This window comes from Eurosta solidaginis, chromosome 1 (genome assembly GCF_040869045.1).
Source record: "Eurosta solidaginis isolate ZX-2024a chromosome 1, ASM4086904v1, whole genome shotgun sequence".
Classification (NCBI taxonomy): Eukaryota; Metazoa; Arthropoda; class Insecta; order Diptera; family Tephritidae; genus Eurosta; species Eurosta solidaginis.
This window is the reverse complement of record NC_090319.1, coordinates 20,204,163-20,221,958: the sequence shown is the minus strand read 5'-3', so window position 1 is coordinate 20,221,958 and position 17,796 is coordinate 20,204,163. Positions and strand designations below refer to the sequence as shown.

Below are 17,796 nucleotides of genomic sequence, written 5' to 3'. Positions count from 1 at the left end.
GTTTCTTGAAAAAAATCATCTCAAACATGCAATTCTAGCATTCAATGGTGAAACATTAAATCCATTGCAACAACAAAACGGCAAATATTTTGAAGAGCACAAATCAATACGAGCATTATTTAATGTTGCTACAATAAATTTTTATGACGTGCGTTATGCAAAAAATTACCACAACTTTACGAATTTTGAAAATCTCTTTTTTTATGGTACACCACGCGTTGGTATCTATTTTACCGAGCTGGAAGATGTTTCATTGCAAGAATACGTTTTTGGTGCAAATCGTGTTACTGACGCTGTTAACTTAATTCAACCAGAGCGTCATGGCTTATTAGAAAGTGGTATTTTGCGTTTTAACAATTCCCAAGCATGGTTTATTATGTCCAAGGAGCAGAATGTGGAAGCAGCATTAAATAACGCTAGAAAGGTGATGACGCCATTACCGCTTAATATCAGCGCTGATATCACTTTGGGTGTTCGTGTGGATGGAAGGTGAGTTTGAAAATTGTGATACACATATTTTTTTTTATAAAATCCATAAACAAAGTTATTATGGAATCCAATTGCTGTGAGAGATGGACTTGGAGCTAACAATTATTTATGCCATTGGTTGTTAATTATTGCATTGATATTCAATCTAGATTTATAAACCATTAAAATGCTTGATTCATGTATCAAACCAAAATTAGTTTGAATTAATGGAAACACATAACACATATGTAGTATAAAAATGTCTTAAAAACGTATAAGATAGTTATTAAAATAAGAAAGAATGATATATGATATTTAAATGCAGAATCTCGAACAAATCATGCAATTGCTGTACATTTAAAAATTGAGCACCGCGTCCCCTTATAACAATCGAGCCCATTTTCTCCAATTCTTTAATTTTATTTTGTTTCCTTTATTTTTATTTTTCCTTTATATTAGATAGGTTGAATGTTTGTTCGCGTTTTCAATACAAGTCTTGCAATCGATTTTTAAGTAACTTTTCATTGAGCTACAAATGTGAAACTTCACAGATCAGTTCAGACGCCTTGACAAAGCAACAAAAGAAAAAAAGTCCCGGAGATAGCGCATAAATCTTCCACCTAGAACTAAAAAGTAGAAAAGAAAAAAAAAAACAATTTTAAGCACTTCTGGACAAAAATCAGAAAAAAATGTCCTTATACAGACACACATTCATGCTGATTTTTTTTTATTTATTTTTTTTTTTTTTTTTTAATTTTGACATAGAAATTGTAAAAATATTCATGAGAATTAAAAATATAAAAGTGGAGTGCAATTAATAGAATATGATAAGTTGACTCCTTTTCTGCCAACTTTCCAATCAAAGTAATGTACGCTCCACCTATTTGTTTTTAATTCTCAAAAATGTTTTTACAATTTCTATGTCATTATTAAGAAATCAAAGTTCAGAAAGAATATGTCTTTGTATAGGGACACTTTTTTTGCTGATTTTTGTCCATTTATATAAAGGAAGTGCTTAAAATTTTTTTATTTTCTTATAATTCTTGTTTATCCCTTATTTCATTTGTCTGCCTACCATTCTCTTGCCCGGTATTATTTCTCGCTGTGATGTTTTGACTCTATCAATAAGCAAAGGAATTTGTCATATTTTAGCTCCTCCTTATCATATTTGATCATCCGTATCTTCCGCCTTTCACATTCTCGATAATTTTTTGCAAGTGGCCCAGGATTCAATGTTGTTCACCGTAATGGTGCTTGTTACCGAATCGTTCAGAATCTATATCAGGAAAAGAACCATCAAAATCGATAACACTCCCCTCTTTCGGGGAGTGTCCTTGTCACTATAACAACAACAACCCCAAAACCGTGGGTCTAAATGGCAAACTACCAACGTAAAAAGATGTTGTATGAATTAAGCGGGGATTGTCTTCATTTTTTTTAATATATGAAAACATTTATTTGAAGCAACTTTTAATTTATAATTTATCTAATTATTTGGGAAAAAAATTTTGCCTATCAAAGATTTCGTTTTATGTTTTGGATTTCTATCGTTTGGTATTCTAAAAAAAGAAACAGGCTAGGCTCCTTCAGCTACTAAAGCTTGGGAAACCATCAAGTGAAGGAGAATCAGATCTTTTTCTCTCATATCTGTGTTTAATTTCTGCATATCGACACCTTCCTCCTTAAACAAATACCCTAGAATCTGCGCTTTGACGTTCGAAATCAACTTAGATTCTATTCGCATACAAAACATTGCTTATTGGGAGCGTTTAGAAAATGGCAAGCATTTGGCCAGCCTATTATGTGCTACGCATCACCACTTCGGTGGACTTATATGATAAACATTATAGAAAGAATCCCTATGATCGTTAAGCTACATTGGCACGCTGACAAGGAAGTGCTTAATGAAATGCCGAATGTGATAAATTGGGATATTCCAGACGGCAAACTTTGCAGCAGCTACACTCGGCAAATAAGAAGAAATTTGGAAAAAGCAATATGACGTGATATCATAACATACACATCAGGAACATAAGTTATAAGATTAAAATTTACAACTATTGCAAAATGGGAAAATCAAATTTTTTTGGTAGACGCATGTCAATCGTGTTGATCTGGATGTTTAATAGTTTTATACACACGACGCTAAACTTATTTTCAAGTGTTTCCGTATGACACAAATCATGTCTTCCATTATACCTTTTAGATCTTGTAGCAATATTTGTGGATCTCGTTACTTACGGAAGAGCAATTGAGGAAGGAAGGGGACGGGCACCGAGAAAACATTGAAAAATAAAACAATTTTAAGAAATTAATTTGAACGAAATGTGAAATAGTTGCATGAAGAGAGTTGCCGCGTGTAAATAGAATACGCAACTCTAAAATAGAAACTGCCATTAGTAAGCAACGAAACTATTATCGTGTAAACAGCATCAGTATCGGCATCGTCGCATAATCTAAATAAGATACAACGACGGGCCTAGTAATCTGCGTAAGGCCAAAATCTGGACAAGAAATTTTCTTAAGAATTAAAGATCTTTGTTTCTTTGGTTATAGAAATAATTTTCTAAAAAATGAAGAAAATTATATTGTGCAACTTTCAAGGCCGTGTATTACTAGGTGAGGTGCTCTTATTCCTTGAGTTCGCTCGTGCATGAAAAAAATCCTCAAAAAAACCCGCTCTCATAAATTTAAATGTTGCTTCTTGACTTATCGCAGTATTAACTTTTTCACTGTTATAAAAAAATACTGCGTTTATTCATTTCTGAAATATAAAGTAATGTACAGGAAAACAATGCCTGTGGTCTGTTTTTACTTTTGGGGGAGGAAGCTATTTTCACTTCAGAACTTTATTTTAGGCAGCTTTGGCTAATCCTGGAAATGTTTCAACAAACATGAAATAGCCGGAGGATGAAACCCCATAGATATTGCTCCATCTTTCTCTATCTATCCACCTGCCTCTCCTCCATCTAACACTTTTCTTCTTCTCTTATTTCCACCCTCTCTGCATCTTATAATCTACCTTAATCGGCGCATTTAACTTCCTCATCCCTTTTATTCCTCCGCAAATCTTCGCGCTTTTTCTCTTACTCCTCCTGCCCTTGCTCTTATCCAAGTCTTTCTATCACTATTGCCCTTAATTTTATTCTTATGTTTGTCTTAAGTTTTCCGTTAATCTCTTTTTACTACTTTGTCCCAGTCCATTCTATATGTTAGTCTCCCTTTTCGTCTTTTTCTCTTTACTTTTCCCGCTTCCCTCTAACTATCGCTACTTTTTCTTTCATGTCCCTGTTTTCAATGTGGAGATATATCGACATTGGCTTATTTCTGCAAAATAGTATCAGCAATTTTCCCTCCCTACTACTTTAAAATGCATTACCAGATTATGAGGGCTGTCAAATTTTTGTTGTTATACTAATGATTTCACCTGTCTGGTTTTATTACCTTATGACGGGGTGCTAAATATCACATTAAAAGTGGTAGTAATTTTATAATGCTTGACTAGTAAAATTTAATAATTTCAGAAATAAAATTCAACTCTTTGATATTTACAAAATACACCCACATGTGCTAGAAATTGAAGAAAAGGGCTATTGGAGTGCATCTGAAGGTGTTCAACTCAAACAGCGGTTTTATCGAAGCTTTATCGTCCGACGTCGTAATCTCAAAGGTTTACAACTGCGAGGCGGAATAGTGGTGCGTATGCGTAGCATAATTTTACAACAAAAATAATACTGAATTGGAAGTTAAGCTGGTCACATACTTGTAATAGGGAGGTTCTGCGTTACTATAGACTGCATCACTAAGGCTTATTTGCAGAACCCAAATAATCTTTTTAACTAAGAGTTAGTTTTGTTAGAAACGTAAACGTTCGTGAGGCGAAAAGTAACTGTGCGTTAAAAAAATAACTTCCCGTTGTGTAATTGAGCCTTGCAGTCGACGAGTGCTAATAGGACTCGCCAATTCAATTGCTTTGGAACACTATTTTCACTATTTTCTGTGGTGCCCCACATTAGTTCAGAAAACGAAAATTCAGAAACACACTTTTTCAGAAAACATTAGTGAGTACCCTTTTTGCAGAAATACAAAATTCAGAGGTCAAATTTCAGAAGTCGCACTGCAGAAGGCAAAATGCAGAAAGTAATCAAACGACTGAAAAAATATAAAATTTTTCTCAAAATTCAGTAACATTTATTTATTTGGAAGGAATTATATATAAAGAAGTACAATCGGAATTTTAATCTAAAATTTTAAATTGTGCTCAATGGAAACCATGTAATTAATAGGCAATTAAGTAAAGACTAAATACTTAAAATAAAATAATTAAATAAAAATATTTAAGTTAAACGGTTTTATTGAAAACAATACTTGCATGAATTAATAATAATACTAAATACTAGAAAAGAATTACGTAGGTCCTAGGTACTAGTCATCACACTCCTCATCAATACAGTGCGTTGATCAGGCAATTAAATAAATGCGTTGAATGCGTCAAATTCTATTGATAGTCATAAGTAAGACCAACTGAACCTTAATCACGTTATGCTACGTCTCACATTTTTAGAAATTTTACGCGCCCAACGCTTTTATTTAATTGTCTGATCAACGCTCTAAATCGATGACGGGTGTGATAACTAGTATCTAGGACCTACGTAATTATTTTCTAGTATTTAGTATTATTATTACTTCATGCAAGTATTGTTTTCAATAAAACCGTTTAACTAAAAAATTTTTTTTTTTTAATTATTTTATTTATTTTTTTTATTTGTGAAATTAAATATATTAGGGTGTGTCCCAAACGCACTTCTAATGGCGTTGTGCCACCTTACGATAGAACTATTTGTACGGACTTCGCCCAATTTGGTGATATTATACATATTCCCTAGTTCGATTGGACATAACACCTTTTGCGCAAAATATCATGCTTTTTTGCTGTTTGATACTTCCTAAATTTTGACTTCTGAAATTTGACTTCTGAAATTTGAATTCTGAATTTTGAGTTCTATCTCTGAATATTTGTTTCTGACTTTTTGACTTCTGATTTTTGGCTTTCTGAAAAAAAGGGTTCTGACTAATGTTTTACTGATACCTTGTAAATCTCTGCAAAGCCTTTTCTCCCGTGAGTGTGATTAAAACTCACAATCCTGCGATAATCGGACTGTTTATAAACGCATCCGACCATCACCACGACTTACTGTTCAAAAACTGTGTACCAATTGCCTCTGCGTCATTTATTTAAACTTCCATATAAAAGAAAAATTTTCTATGTTTGCTTATATGAAAGAAATGACCAGAGCGGCAGTTAATTTTTTTTTTTTTTTTTTTTTATTTTAAATAACTTAATTAATTTTTGAAGCTCAAACTTAACTTTTTATTTCAAATTGATTGCACTACAAAACTGTATGCTCAAAAAACTGGCCGAAAACTCTAAATAAAATGATCGAAATTTTCTTAAATTTTTTCTCAATTCTCGAATTTTTTCGAAAGCGCTAAAAGGCTGGTTTAAAAAGTTTTAGTTACCAAAATATATAGACAGCTTTTCTTAAATTACCGAAATGAAGAAAAATAAAATTGACGGAACTTGATATTATTTGCTGTATGTACTTACAAGACTCTAAAACGAGAGTACCTTAGATAAGAGTACTGTTAAATTTGCTATTATAGTCGCTCAATTATACTTTTATTAGAATAGTGCGAAAAAAACATGGAAATTACACAAACATAAGCTAGTGCCGAAACCAATCCGAAAGCAGTCGATACTGTTGCTAAAAAAATTACATCGAAAACTCCAACATTCATACTTTATACTAGTATACGAAACGCCAGCTACTCGCTTTGCAAGTGGTCTCTAAATATTACCTTTTTGTTGCTACTCCTTTATTCACCAATTAGGTAATACTAATTCTATATGCTTTTTAATCCTAATTGTGTGGAATATTTATAGGCGCGCTTATGAGCTTAGTAACATTGGATTTTAATAGTAGTGCTTCTATTAGCAGTACTTCCGCTGTTAACTATTGTAGCAATGTTTCTATCTGCATTTAATAGCGAGACATGCTCATATTGCTTTACAATAATGTTTTTGTTTTTTGTATAAGAGAAAACTGCAAAGTTTTACAAACGGCGATGGTTACTAGGACATGTTTCTGAATTTCATTTCCTCATAAGCTAGCTTCTCGGGAGCTGAGTATTGAACTCGAAATCTCCAACATTCATACATACTGTAAAGGCAGATGACTTTAACCACTCAGCCATATGAATTCCCCGCTGCTCGCTTTGCAATTGGTTTCTAAGTATTGCCTTTTTGTTGCTATTCCTTTATTCGCCATTTAGGTGCATACCAATTTTATATGCTTTTTAATCCTAATTGTGTGGAATATTTATAGGCGCGCTTAAGAGCTCAGTAACACTGCAATTTTCTCTAATATCGATAACAAAAACAATTGTATAAAGCAATCTGAGCATATCTCGCTAATTAAATACAGATAAAAAAATTACCGAAAAACTCCTGAAATCGCCCTCAAGTTATTCGATTGTAATGTATTTTTTAATTAATTACCCCTTAATTCTCCTAAAACTGTCTGGAAAAGGGTAACATATTAAACACTTAGAACTAGAGCATATATAGTATACAAGTTTACAAGTGTATCCAAACTGACTAATAATGGTTTGCATTTTGCATCCCAGCAAACATTCGGAGTCAAAAAGCTGTCATAAGAGAGACCTAAATCGGAGCGCTTACACCTATTATGGCCCCATTTAAAAGCCAGAAAAGAGTATTATGTTTCCTTCTTACAATGGTCGACATATAACGAGCCACATTATAAACATTATTTAGTAGTCGGATCAGATTCCCAAATAAGGATCGGACTCCAGATCCTCATGAAGAAGTTCGACGAGACTCTTATTATGCGCATAAAAATCTTATAATTTATTTTTTATATGACATTTTTCGGAGTAATTTTTAGGATTGCCCCATTCAGGAAGGATTTTTGACGCTAGTTATTGAAAAGTGGAAGCATATTGTGACGCCTTTTTGGAAAAGCTCGACGTATCAAACGGGGTAATTAAGAAATTATTGGGCGAAGCGACCATGCCAAAAAATCATCCATACCAATATTAAAGGGAACAGCAAAAAATGTTACGATACTTTTCAAAGAAAAATTTTAAAGAAAATGTTTCCAAAATAATTTATGAATGTCTGTTCCCAATTTGCTTTGTTTGCTGAAAACTCTTGTCATGAGGCTCAAATTTTATATCATATCTGCGTCACAAAAGACTTCTCTATGATCATATTTCCCAACCTCATTTTTACACATATCGGATTTCTAAATTATGAATCTTTGAAGTATATAGCATTACGAATCATTATTGGCGTGTTAATTTTATATTATTTTATTTTGATTCACTTAGTTACGTGAGCAGCCTGACAACATTGATAAATTGGATTATTTAAAATCATCGGATTTTAAGAGTCTTGATACGATGCAAAGGAAAACGTATCAACTGATGCGATTGCTAGAACCGATGCTAAATATGAGGTGATATACTTTTTTGATTCATTTTGTTATGTAATATTTTATATACAGTTGATTACAATTACTATTCAATAATTAGTTTATTGTTGTATTTCAGATACATGAATAACAACAATTACTTATTATTCCATTAAATAACACAATATTTTTACAGTTTCGTTACATATGTCTCCCCATTGTGGGATGCGTTTTTGCCAAATGGTAGCCGGGGTGGTGTTTTGGGAATGATTTTATCTGGTGACATAGAATTTTCACTGTGCCCCATGCAGTATCTGTCTAATCGTGTGAAATTAGTACGTGCCACATCATATGTTAATATCGAACAGTAAGTTAAAACACTTATTTTTTTATAAATTAATTGGGAACTTTGGTTCACCAAATGATATTTAAACAGTATTTTCTTCATATTTCGCCATCCACGCCACAATGACATTCGTAACATTTTCTTTGAGCCATTTGCGTATGATGTTTGGTACGCAGTTGTTGCTGTTATCGTTTTGACAACATTTTTATTACTTTTACATTTGCGTCATGAGAATCGTTTCTCTTTAAATAGTAATCGGCACTTTCAATATCGTATTGATTATGCACTTTTATCCATCGTCGAAGCATTTGTTATGCAAGGCCCAGATAATAATGCATTTGCTGCGACATCAACACGAATGCTTATATTCTTTTTTTCTGTCTTCAGCATATTTTTACAACAATTTTATGGTGCTTGTATTGTTGGCTCACTATTGACGATACCACCGCGCACCATTACTGATATAGAGTCTTTATATAATAGTAGCCTGGAGATGGGTATGGAAAATATTCCATATATGAAAGGTTTTTTCGAAAACTCAAATTTACCAATTATACATGAGATATACAACCGCAGAATTTGTAAGGATCGTGAGAGACATATTTTAGCAATTGAAGAAGGTGCTCGCCGCATAAAAACGGGTGGATTTGCTTTTCATGTATCTTCTAATCGGATGTATTTTTTATTAAAGGGTAAGTACTTGCTGCGATTATCTTCTTATAGTAATTATTAATGCCTAGCTCTGAATTGGTATGACTTGAAGCATACAAAAAAAAAAAAAAGTGTGAGTACCAAGTGCTCTTGCAGTTCGTTGTATAAACATGCAGGTTTATTTCTGGAAGCTGTTTCCTTTTTCATCTTAACTATTATATCACAACTGTGGAAATTTTACCAGAAAAAATTTATTTCGGGCTTATTGAGACCCTTCTCTCTTCTTTGTCAGCTTCTTATCGCTAACAATCGATACTGATAAGTAATTGTTTTATTATCGGTTTATTAAATGATAGGAATTTATCATCGTTGAGGTAGTCATTATCTTCTTTCTAGTTTCTTGTCGGTTTGTTATCGAAGTGTAACACATTTTTCATCGATTTTATATTGAAACTTTTAAGTTGTCATTTTCATAAAAAGCAGATAAATTGTTGTTAATAAACCTATAATATGACGATAACAAATTGGCCAAACTCCGATAAAAAAGTGAATAACAACTCTATATGTTTTTTATAACGAGATCGATAATTTTTTATAACAAGCAGATAATAAAAAATATATAAAGTTCCAAAAACAAATTGGTATCCTTGTTATAACATATCGATAAATTTTCTGTAAGTAATTACTAACTTTAAATAACAGAGCGCTAAATTTTTGATAGCTCACCGATAAGAAATCTGAAGATCTATTTATAACATATTGATAATAGTTCGATGATAAATGCAAAACTTTTCGATGACAAACGCACAGCTTATCGATTAAAATTTACTTTATTAAATATGATACACATTTTTATACCTTTCATGAGCATGCAATGGTATATTAACTTTGGTCCGATGTTTGTAAAGTTGAGAAATATAGAAATTGGACTCACCATACCGAATTGATCAGCGCGACAAACTTAGGTGATATAGACATGTCCGTCTGTCCGTCCGTCTGTTCGCCCGTCTGTCTGTTTGAACGCAAACTAGTCCCTCAAATTTTGAGATTTCTCAATGAAATTTGGTACAAGCAGTATTTTTGTATTATATTAGACATTTGTCGGATCCGGTAGGATCGGACTACTATAACATATCTCTCCCATACAACCGATCGTTCAGATAAGACGATTTTGGCCATTCCTGCCGCAATTTAGAAAGTGTAAACGTGAAACTTGGTGAAATATATTCCATTATATCATAGAAGATATCCTGAAAAAATCACTTCGATCGGAGCTATTTATAGTATATATCCCATACAACCGATCGTTCAGATAGAATGATTTTTAGCAACTTTTCCCTTAATTTCCAATACAAAAACGTTAAACTTGGTGATATTTATTCTAATATATCATAGAAGATTTAATGAAAAAATCATTTCGATCGGAGCTTTATATAATATATATCCCATACAACCGATAGTTCATATAGAAAGATTTTTAGCCATTTCTCCCTTAATTTCCAATATAAAAACGTTAAATTTGGTGATATTTATTCTAATATATCATAGAAGATTTCCTGGAAAAATCACTTTGATCGGAGCTATATGTATATAGTATATACCTATCCCATACAACCGATCGTTCAGATAAGGGGGTTTTTTGCCATTTTTATTTTGTATTTATCTTAAAAATCGTTTAGGTATGTACATCTGTTCACCATATATTTCTTATCTTGTACATCCGATTATTTGGAGATTGCGAACGGGATAAGATTATTGTTCAGCCCCATTCATGAAAGGTATGAATTCTTCGGCACAGCCGAATTTAATTTAACTTAATTTATTCCGAAGGCCGGCAGAAGCTCCCATGTATCACCTATGTATTTCAGGCCAATCAGTCTCTCGTCGTTTCTTCTTAAGACTTTTGAGCGGTTGATTGACCTGTACCTACGGGAAAGGATACCTCGGGGGTTGTCGGCTCCACAGCATGCGTACTGCAAGGGCAGATCGACGGAAGCGGCTCTCCATTCGATTGTAAAGCAAATAGAGGGGTCCCTAGAACACAAAGGGTATGCTCTGGGTGCCTTTCTAGACTTCGAGGGATTAGGTTAGGATAAGCCACGTGCTGCTTCTAGATCTGACAGTTGTATCACTCTTAATAGCTGGAGTTTTAGCCTGGCAAGTGCAGGGCACGAGCACAGAAAGTGCTCGATCGTTTCCTTCTCCAACCCGCGCTTCCTACATATGCTATCACTGACCAAGCCTAATTTAAAGGCATGTGACGCCAGAAGGCAGTGTCTAGTCAGAATACCCGTCATGAGTCTACAGTTCTCTCTTTTTAATGATGGCATCGAGGGGGCTTTTAACAATGTCTTACCGGGGCAATCGAAAGAGCCTCTGGTAGGTTTAGGAGTGGAGGCGGCTCTGGTTGAATTTATTAGCAAACTTCTATGCGGATGAATTGTCGCAGCGGAGTGGGAAGGGGTCATAATTAAGAGGAATGTGTGCAGGGGCATGCCACAGGGTTGTGTCCTATCTCCTCTGCTCTGGGTTGTGGTAGTCAACGAGCTTCTTTTGGAGCTAGAAGCCAATGGTTGTTGGGGGCCTGCCTATGCAGATGACATCCTAGTCAGAGGCAAATTTCTGGGCACCCTGCGCGATGTTCTCCAGGGCTACCTGCATACTGCGGCTAGGTGGGCTGAATCATTTGAATCGGCGGTCAACCCGGAAAAAACGGAATTGGTTCTTTTTACAAGCAGATATAAGATGCCCGATTTCAGAACTCCCTCGATTGGGGGGATACCGTTGATACTTTCTGATAGGGTTAAATATTTGGGGATTGTTTTGGACAAGAAACTGTACTGGAGATCCAATGTGGAAGATCGGGCCAGGAAGGCCGTCGTTGCCTTGTACTGCTGCAGAGGGGCTATCGGAAAGAGATGGGGACTCTCGCTAGGAGTAGTACTCTGGCTTTGTGAGATGGTGGTCAAACCGATTCTGCTATATGGGGTGCTGGACTGATGGAAAGCACTGAACACGGCGAGCACCTCCAAAATGTTAATGTCCGTGCAATGGACGGCGCTGATCGGTATCAGTGGCGCTCTCAGAACAACACCGACCTTGGCACTGAACGTCATGCTGAACATATACCCAGTAGATATTAAGGGAAAGGGTGTTGGTCAGGTTTCGTGATACGGGCTATGTGCTTTCTGACTGCGGTCACTCTAGCCTTGAGCTCAACTACAGTGCGATCGAGGGTGGTCTGGGAGTGCCTGACCTCGCTTGCGATTGCATAGAATTATTTTACAGGAGGAGTGCTGAAATAATTGGGTTCACTAAGGCTCACCTATCAATGGTCATTGGGGTTTTGACAGGGCACAGCCTCATGGGTATCCATGTGGTATGTCTCAATATACTGGAAACTCCATCCTGCTGCAGCTGTATGGAGGATGATGAGGTGGAGTCACCAAATCACTTTATGGTTGATTGCGCAGCTTTTGCCAGAACTAGGCGAAAGTATTTCGGTCGCGACTCACATGGATCTCCCGAGGATGTATCCAAGATCGGTATCATTCGGAGCTTTATCGTTGCTACCCAACGATTCTCAAAGTAGCTAGATCTAAGTCGCCGTTATTTTTTGTGTATGTGGTATCACAACGGACCTTCGTGTTGCCCAAGTCAGCTATCCTTATCAGGGCAGCTACCATCTAACCTAACCTAACTTAATTTATATGAATTAAGCGGGATCGGGGATCGGGGATTGCCTCCATTTCTTTAAATGTATGAAAACATTTATTAGCAATTTTTTATTTATTTAATAATTTGGGAAAAATTTCAAAATTAATAAATAAATTATACATTAAAAATTTCGGTGGCCATTCCTGCTTAATTCATTTAAATTAAGTTATATTAAATTAAATTAAAAAAATTTTAATCCGCTTAATTCACTAATTTAATTTAGTTTACTTTAATTTAATTTAGTTCATTTAAATTTAATTTAACTTAGTTTAATTTATTCCAACTTAGTTTATTCTAATTTTATTTTATTTTATTCAACCTAATTTAATTTAATATTATTTTATTAATTCAATTTGGTTTTATTCGTTTTTTTTTTTATTTCATTTAATTTTACTAGATATTTAATTTAATTTAATTAAATTTAATTTAATTTGTTTTGTACTCATTCACAGCTATATTGGCGGTTGAGTTTAAAGCAAAAAAATTAATTTTTCTTTTCTAACTCCGACGCGTTTCGACACGATATTGTGTCCTCTTCAGGGAGTAATTATCTTTATTTAAAACAACTAACACATTTTACTTAAAATGTTTCACTTACATACCTTAATATATAGTTACACAATTTTTTAATGGGTGCCATTTATTTACATTTATAAAAACATTTAAACACTTAACATATAAAATCAAACATCCACACTCTATCCCAGTTGTTCGTCATTTGTTTTGTATCACACATTTGTAAGCGCAATTTATTCCGTCAATATCTTCTTTGAAGTTGACTGAATATTGTATTTGTTGTTGGATACGAAGTCCTTCTATTGTTAGTCTTTTCTTCGTATTTCTTTCTATGTCTAATATTTGCGCGATATCAAAGCCAGCTGTATGATCGCTTTTTGTCAGGTGTTGAGCCAACGCAGTGGACATCTTTTTGTTTTTCGCGTCTGCTTTGTGCTCGCTAATTCTTATTCCCAAAGCTCTCTTCGTTGTGCCTGTGTATACTTTATTGCAATGTTCTTCGTCTTTACCATTGCAGTTAGTTTGATATATTACGTTGTGTTGTTGGTCTTTCTTTATTTTGTCTTTGATTTTTGTAAATACCGATCTGAGTGTGCGATGTGGTCGGGAGGCAAAGTTCATTTTGTTGTTGGGTATGTATGTGCTTAATGTTTTGTTATCTGTTGAACCTGGTAGGTATGCTATGCCAGTAAATCTTTCGGGTTGTATGGTTGTTGTTGCATTATTACTGCTTCTTTCATTTCTATCAATATTTGTTGTAATCCATTTTTCTATAAGTGCGTTAGGGTATCCGTTTTTGTATAGAATAATCATAATTTTCATGTGACCAAGGATGATTTGAATTAAAGTTGATCATCCTGGATGATGCTACAGCTTTCGAGTACCAGTTCGTTAGATTAATTATATTTAATTTAATTTAATTTAATTCGATTTATTTTATTTTATTTTATTGTATTTTATTTTATTTTAATCCATTTTATTTTATATTGTTATCTTGAGCTAGTTTTATATTTCATTGTATTTATTTTTTATTTCTTAATATAATTTTTATTCTTTGCACTGTATTACTTCAGATAAATCTAGCAAATTAATATAGAAACAAGTTACAACCAACAAAACCATAAATAGAAACTCATTACAACGTAAACCTGTATACCTAACCACGTGCTTTGTTTTTGTAAACACTTGTGTATCACTTATTTGCTCATGTTTACCATTATATCTCAGGCATTTATTTTCAACAAAACAGCAATGTATGCATATCTCCGTACAATTGCATGCATAAAAATTGTGTATATGCTCAGAGGCTAAGTTTCATGTGCAGGCGACGTGTTTTTTTGAGTTGCTGTGTGATTTCGCACATTAGTTTACATTCATTCTTAGTACACAGTCCACACAATCCAATGCCACACACTACGGCTATGCTTACACATTATCTAGTACTCCATACAGTACACCCTGCTTTATGCTTGCATTTACTTTTACATATATCTGCCATAAAGTTACGTTTACGCTTATATCTAAGATTCCCCTCATACCGTGAACAAACATTTTTACATATCAAATTTATTTCATTACAGACATACTCAACGAAAACGAGTTCTGCGATTTACAAGAAATCTCCTGCTTTCCACCAGCCCTTACTGGTATATCTGTTGGTAAACTTTCGCCATTTAGTGATTACATAGCGTCTGCAGTGATAAAATGGCATACTACAGGCCTCCTACAACATAATGAGAATCGATGGCGAGTACCACGAATAGACTGCAGTTTAAATGACCATCGTGAAGTTGATGTAGACTTGGAACATTTTCTCCCAGCATTATTGTTGTTGTTCTCATCAATGTTGTTTAGTGTGGGTGCTTTGGTATTTGAAATAATCTGCAATAAGTTGATGCATAACACAAAATTTAAACGTGTTTGTGCTGGTTTAGTGTTACAGCACAATATTTAGTTGAAAAAGTTATTATATTGAGAAAAAGCAACAACAACCAACTATGATAGTTTCAAGTTATTGCAAAGCGGTGACTGCCCATTTGCTTTTAAATACATTCACGCATTTTTTGCAAGCAATCATTTAAATTTTATTATAATAAACTAGCCGACCAGTGCACATCTTGCGCAACAAAATACAAAAGTCTCATATCAAATATCAACAGAAATCAGCTGTTCTATCAATCAATCATCTATCAGTAAAAACTTACATGCCCTTGTGCTGCCATCTGGCGAATATTAGCAACTGCAGGTAATGCAGTGTTAGTTCTCATCAAATATTCATAATAGTGGCATAGCACAAAATGATTTTTTTGTGCTCACAGTCGTTTCTTTTTAACAAATTATTTTAATAAAATATAGCAAACAAAAACAATAATGCCCAAGGCTCCCTAATAGCACGAATATCCATCTTTACAACCAAAACTTTATTAATGGATTTGGATTCCAAATAAGAGCGAAAACGGGACCTGCACATAAAAACAGCAATCAGAAATTATATATAAGTTGTTTGCAAACAAATTGAAACAACTCGATATCAGGACCGACAAGGCGACAACTTTTTCGACCATAGCTTATAAATCTTTTCAAAGTCTTTCATCTCGGTAAGGAACAATTTTATCAGTCTGCCTGTATGGATACGGTTCTCGATTAGTAAAGATTTGTATGTCACACTTCGATTACAAATCCTTTACCCGTCTATAGCCATAATCCAGTGAGTTTTCTAGCCACGTATTATGATCAATTCCCTCGGAAGTGCTGTGGATCATTGGTAAACTTCAAAAGCAAGTTTCTTAAGATTTTTGTACACATGAGTTGTGATAGGCAGATGTCGCTGTTGTTCTGTTCAAGCGAATGAGAGTAGTATTGAGTGAACTGCGTAGCGAGATGTTTGTGCAACAAGATTCTGAATTTTCAATAAAGCGTATAAATGAAACCTATGCGAACTGTGTTATTATTTAAAAGGAAACATAATTTGGTCCTACGAGCCAAAGGGTTTAAGCTGGAGACATTGGTGCTTTATCGGTAACCGTATCGGTAACCTTTTAACAGCTGATTCGACCAACCTTATGAGAATCAATGCAATCGATTATTGGTGTCGCTAAAGCGCCAAATACACGACACGAACATTTCCGCGAACATTCCGCAATCTTGTTCGCAGCTTTGGCCATACACCATACGAACTTTTGGCCGAATATTAGTTCTCTTTCAGACAGCGATGAATACGGACAACAATTGTGCTGCAGCAATATTGCTCCCTGTGGCAATTAAGCTTAAAAAAATTTATACATTTCAATAAATTCACTCAGAAATTTTTTATTGTCCATTTTACTTTTCCGCGCACGTCTGTTCCGTTCAGAAATTACTACGATTATGAGCTATTTCGCCATACACGCACAAACAGTTCGCGCAAATGTTCGCCAAAAATTAAAACATTGTGATTTTTGGCGAACATTTGCGCGAACTGGCAAACACCACCATACACGACAGAAAATGTCGCAGAAACATGTCATAACGGGAATGTTCGCGGAAATGTTCGTGTCGTGTATTTGGCGATCAATCGTTGAGCTTATTGCTCATAACGTCGGCGAGTTGCTGTGTTGCGTCGCCGTGCATATTTGGCTCTGTATTGCGGCGAATATTGAGAGCACTTCTGTTGGCAGCAAAGTTAACTCATTTGAACAGTGAGCTCAACACTTCGGCGACATGTATGTTAGTCAGAGTTAATAAATTGCATCGGCGCCTTGCGATTTTGGTTTTGTTGTGTTTTATATTTACGGCTTTTGCTTTGTTGCGTCTGCGTTTGCTTTATATGTTAAGCATTTCGGCTACTTTGGTTAATGCGGCAGTTACTCACGAACGTACGTACCAAAAACGTGTCAGCTGACACGACCTATCTTATGAGTGTGCAATGTAAACGAAAACTCACCGACGTGCAACGCCCGTACGTACGTAGCCCGGAACGTAGAAATCAAAACAATTTTGATTTTTCCGTAAGAACGTGTCAGCTGATCGCTCTCTCACTAGACAGAGTTGCCTAGTAAACTTTGGTGCGCTAATTTTTACCGTTTGCAGTTTTATGCAAGAACACCTAATTAAAATTTGAAAAAATGTGAAAATAATTCGAAATAATTATGTAAAGGTGCAGATTATAAATATGTAATATATTCATGTTTATTTAATATTAATTCCAGCCTTTTACAACATCAAAAACTAAATTGGAAAAAGTTGATGTTTCCATAAGCATGCATGCAAAATGGGCAATGGCAACAGTGCTTATCTGTAAACAATACACACACAAATATGTTATGTACATGTACACAGACGCACACAATGATTCCTACGGGCTTGAGAGTTCGGTCAAACGTGCTTCGTACGACAAACGTCCGTAAGTACGGCACACGTCGGTGGGTAACTGCCGAATAACTCGTTTGAACAGTGCGCTCATTTTTGCGGCGACATGTATGGTATTCTGAGTTAATATATTGCTTCGGCGCCTTGCGACTTGCGACGACACAACATGTTTTGCGTTCTGTACTTGCTGCGCTTGCTTTCTTGCCTTTAGCTCTGCGTTTACTTTATATTTCAGCATTGCGGCGACTATGGTGT

At 34.8% G+C, this 17,796-nt stretch overlaps 1 protein-coding gene across 1 annotated transcript in view; it reads left to right on the top strand.

Annotated features, from left to right (window-relative positions):
* The window catches only part of LOC137238908 (ionotropic receptor 75a-like), a 35,499-nt gene extending 20,330 nt beyond the window's left edge, over nucleotides 1-15,169 (top strand). Inside the window, exons 2-7 of the mRNA XM_067763937.1 lie at nucleotides 315-489; nucleotides 3,993-4,164; nucleotides 7,882-8,009; nucleotides 8,161-8,331; nucleotides 8,401-9,002; nucleotides 14,775-15,169. Of these exons, the coding sequence (XP_067620038.1) occupies nucleotides 377-489; nucleotides 3,993-4,164; nucleotides 7,882-8,009; nucleotides 8,161-8,331; nucleotides 8,401-9,002; nucleotides 14,775-15,148 (1,560 nt within the window). The 5' untranslated portion in view covers nucleotides 315-376 and the 3' untranslated portion in view covers nucleotides 15,149-15,169. The remainder of the gene's footprint in view (nucleotides 1-314; nucleotides 490-3,992; nucleotides 4,165-7,881; nucleotides 8,010-8,160; nucleotides 8,332-8,400; nucleotides 9,003-14,774) is intronic.
* Nucleotides 15,170-17,796: the final 2,627 nt, after the last annotated feature.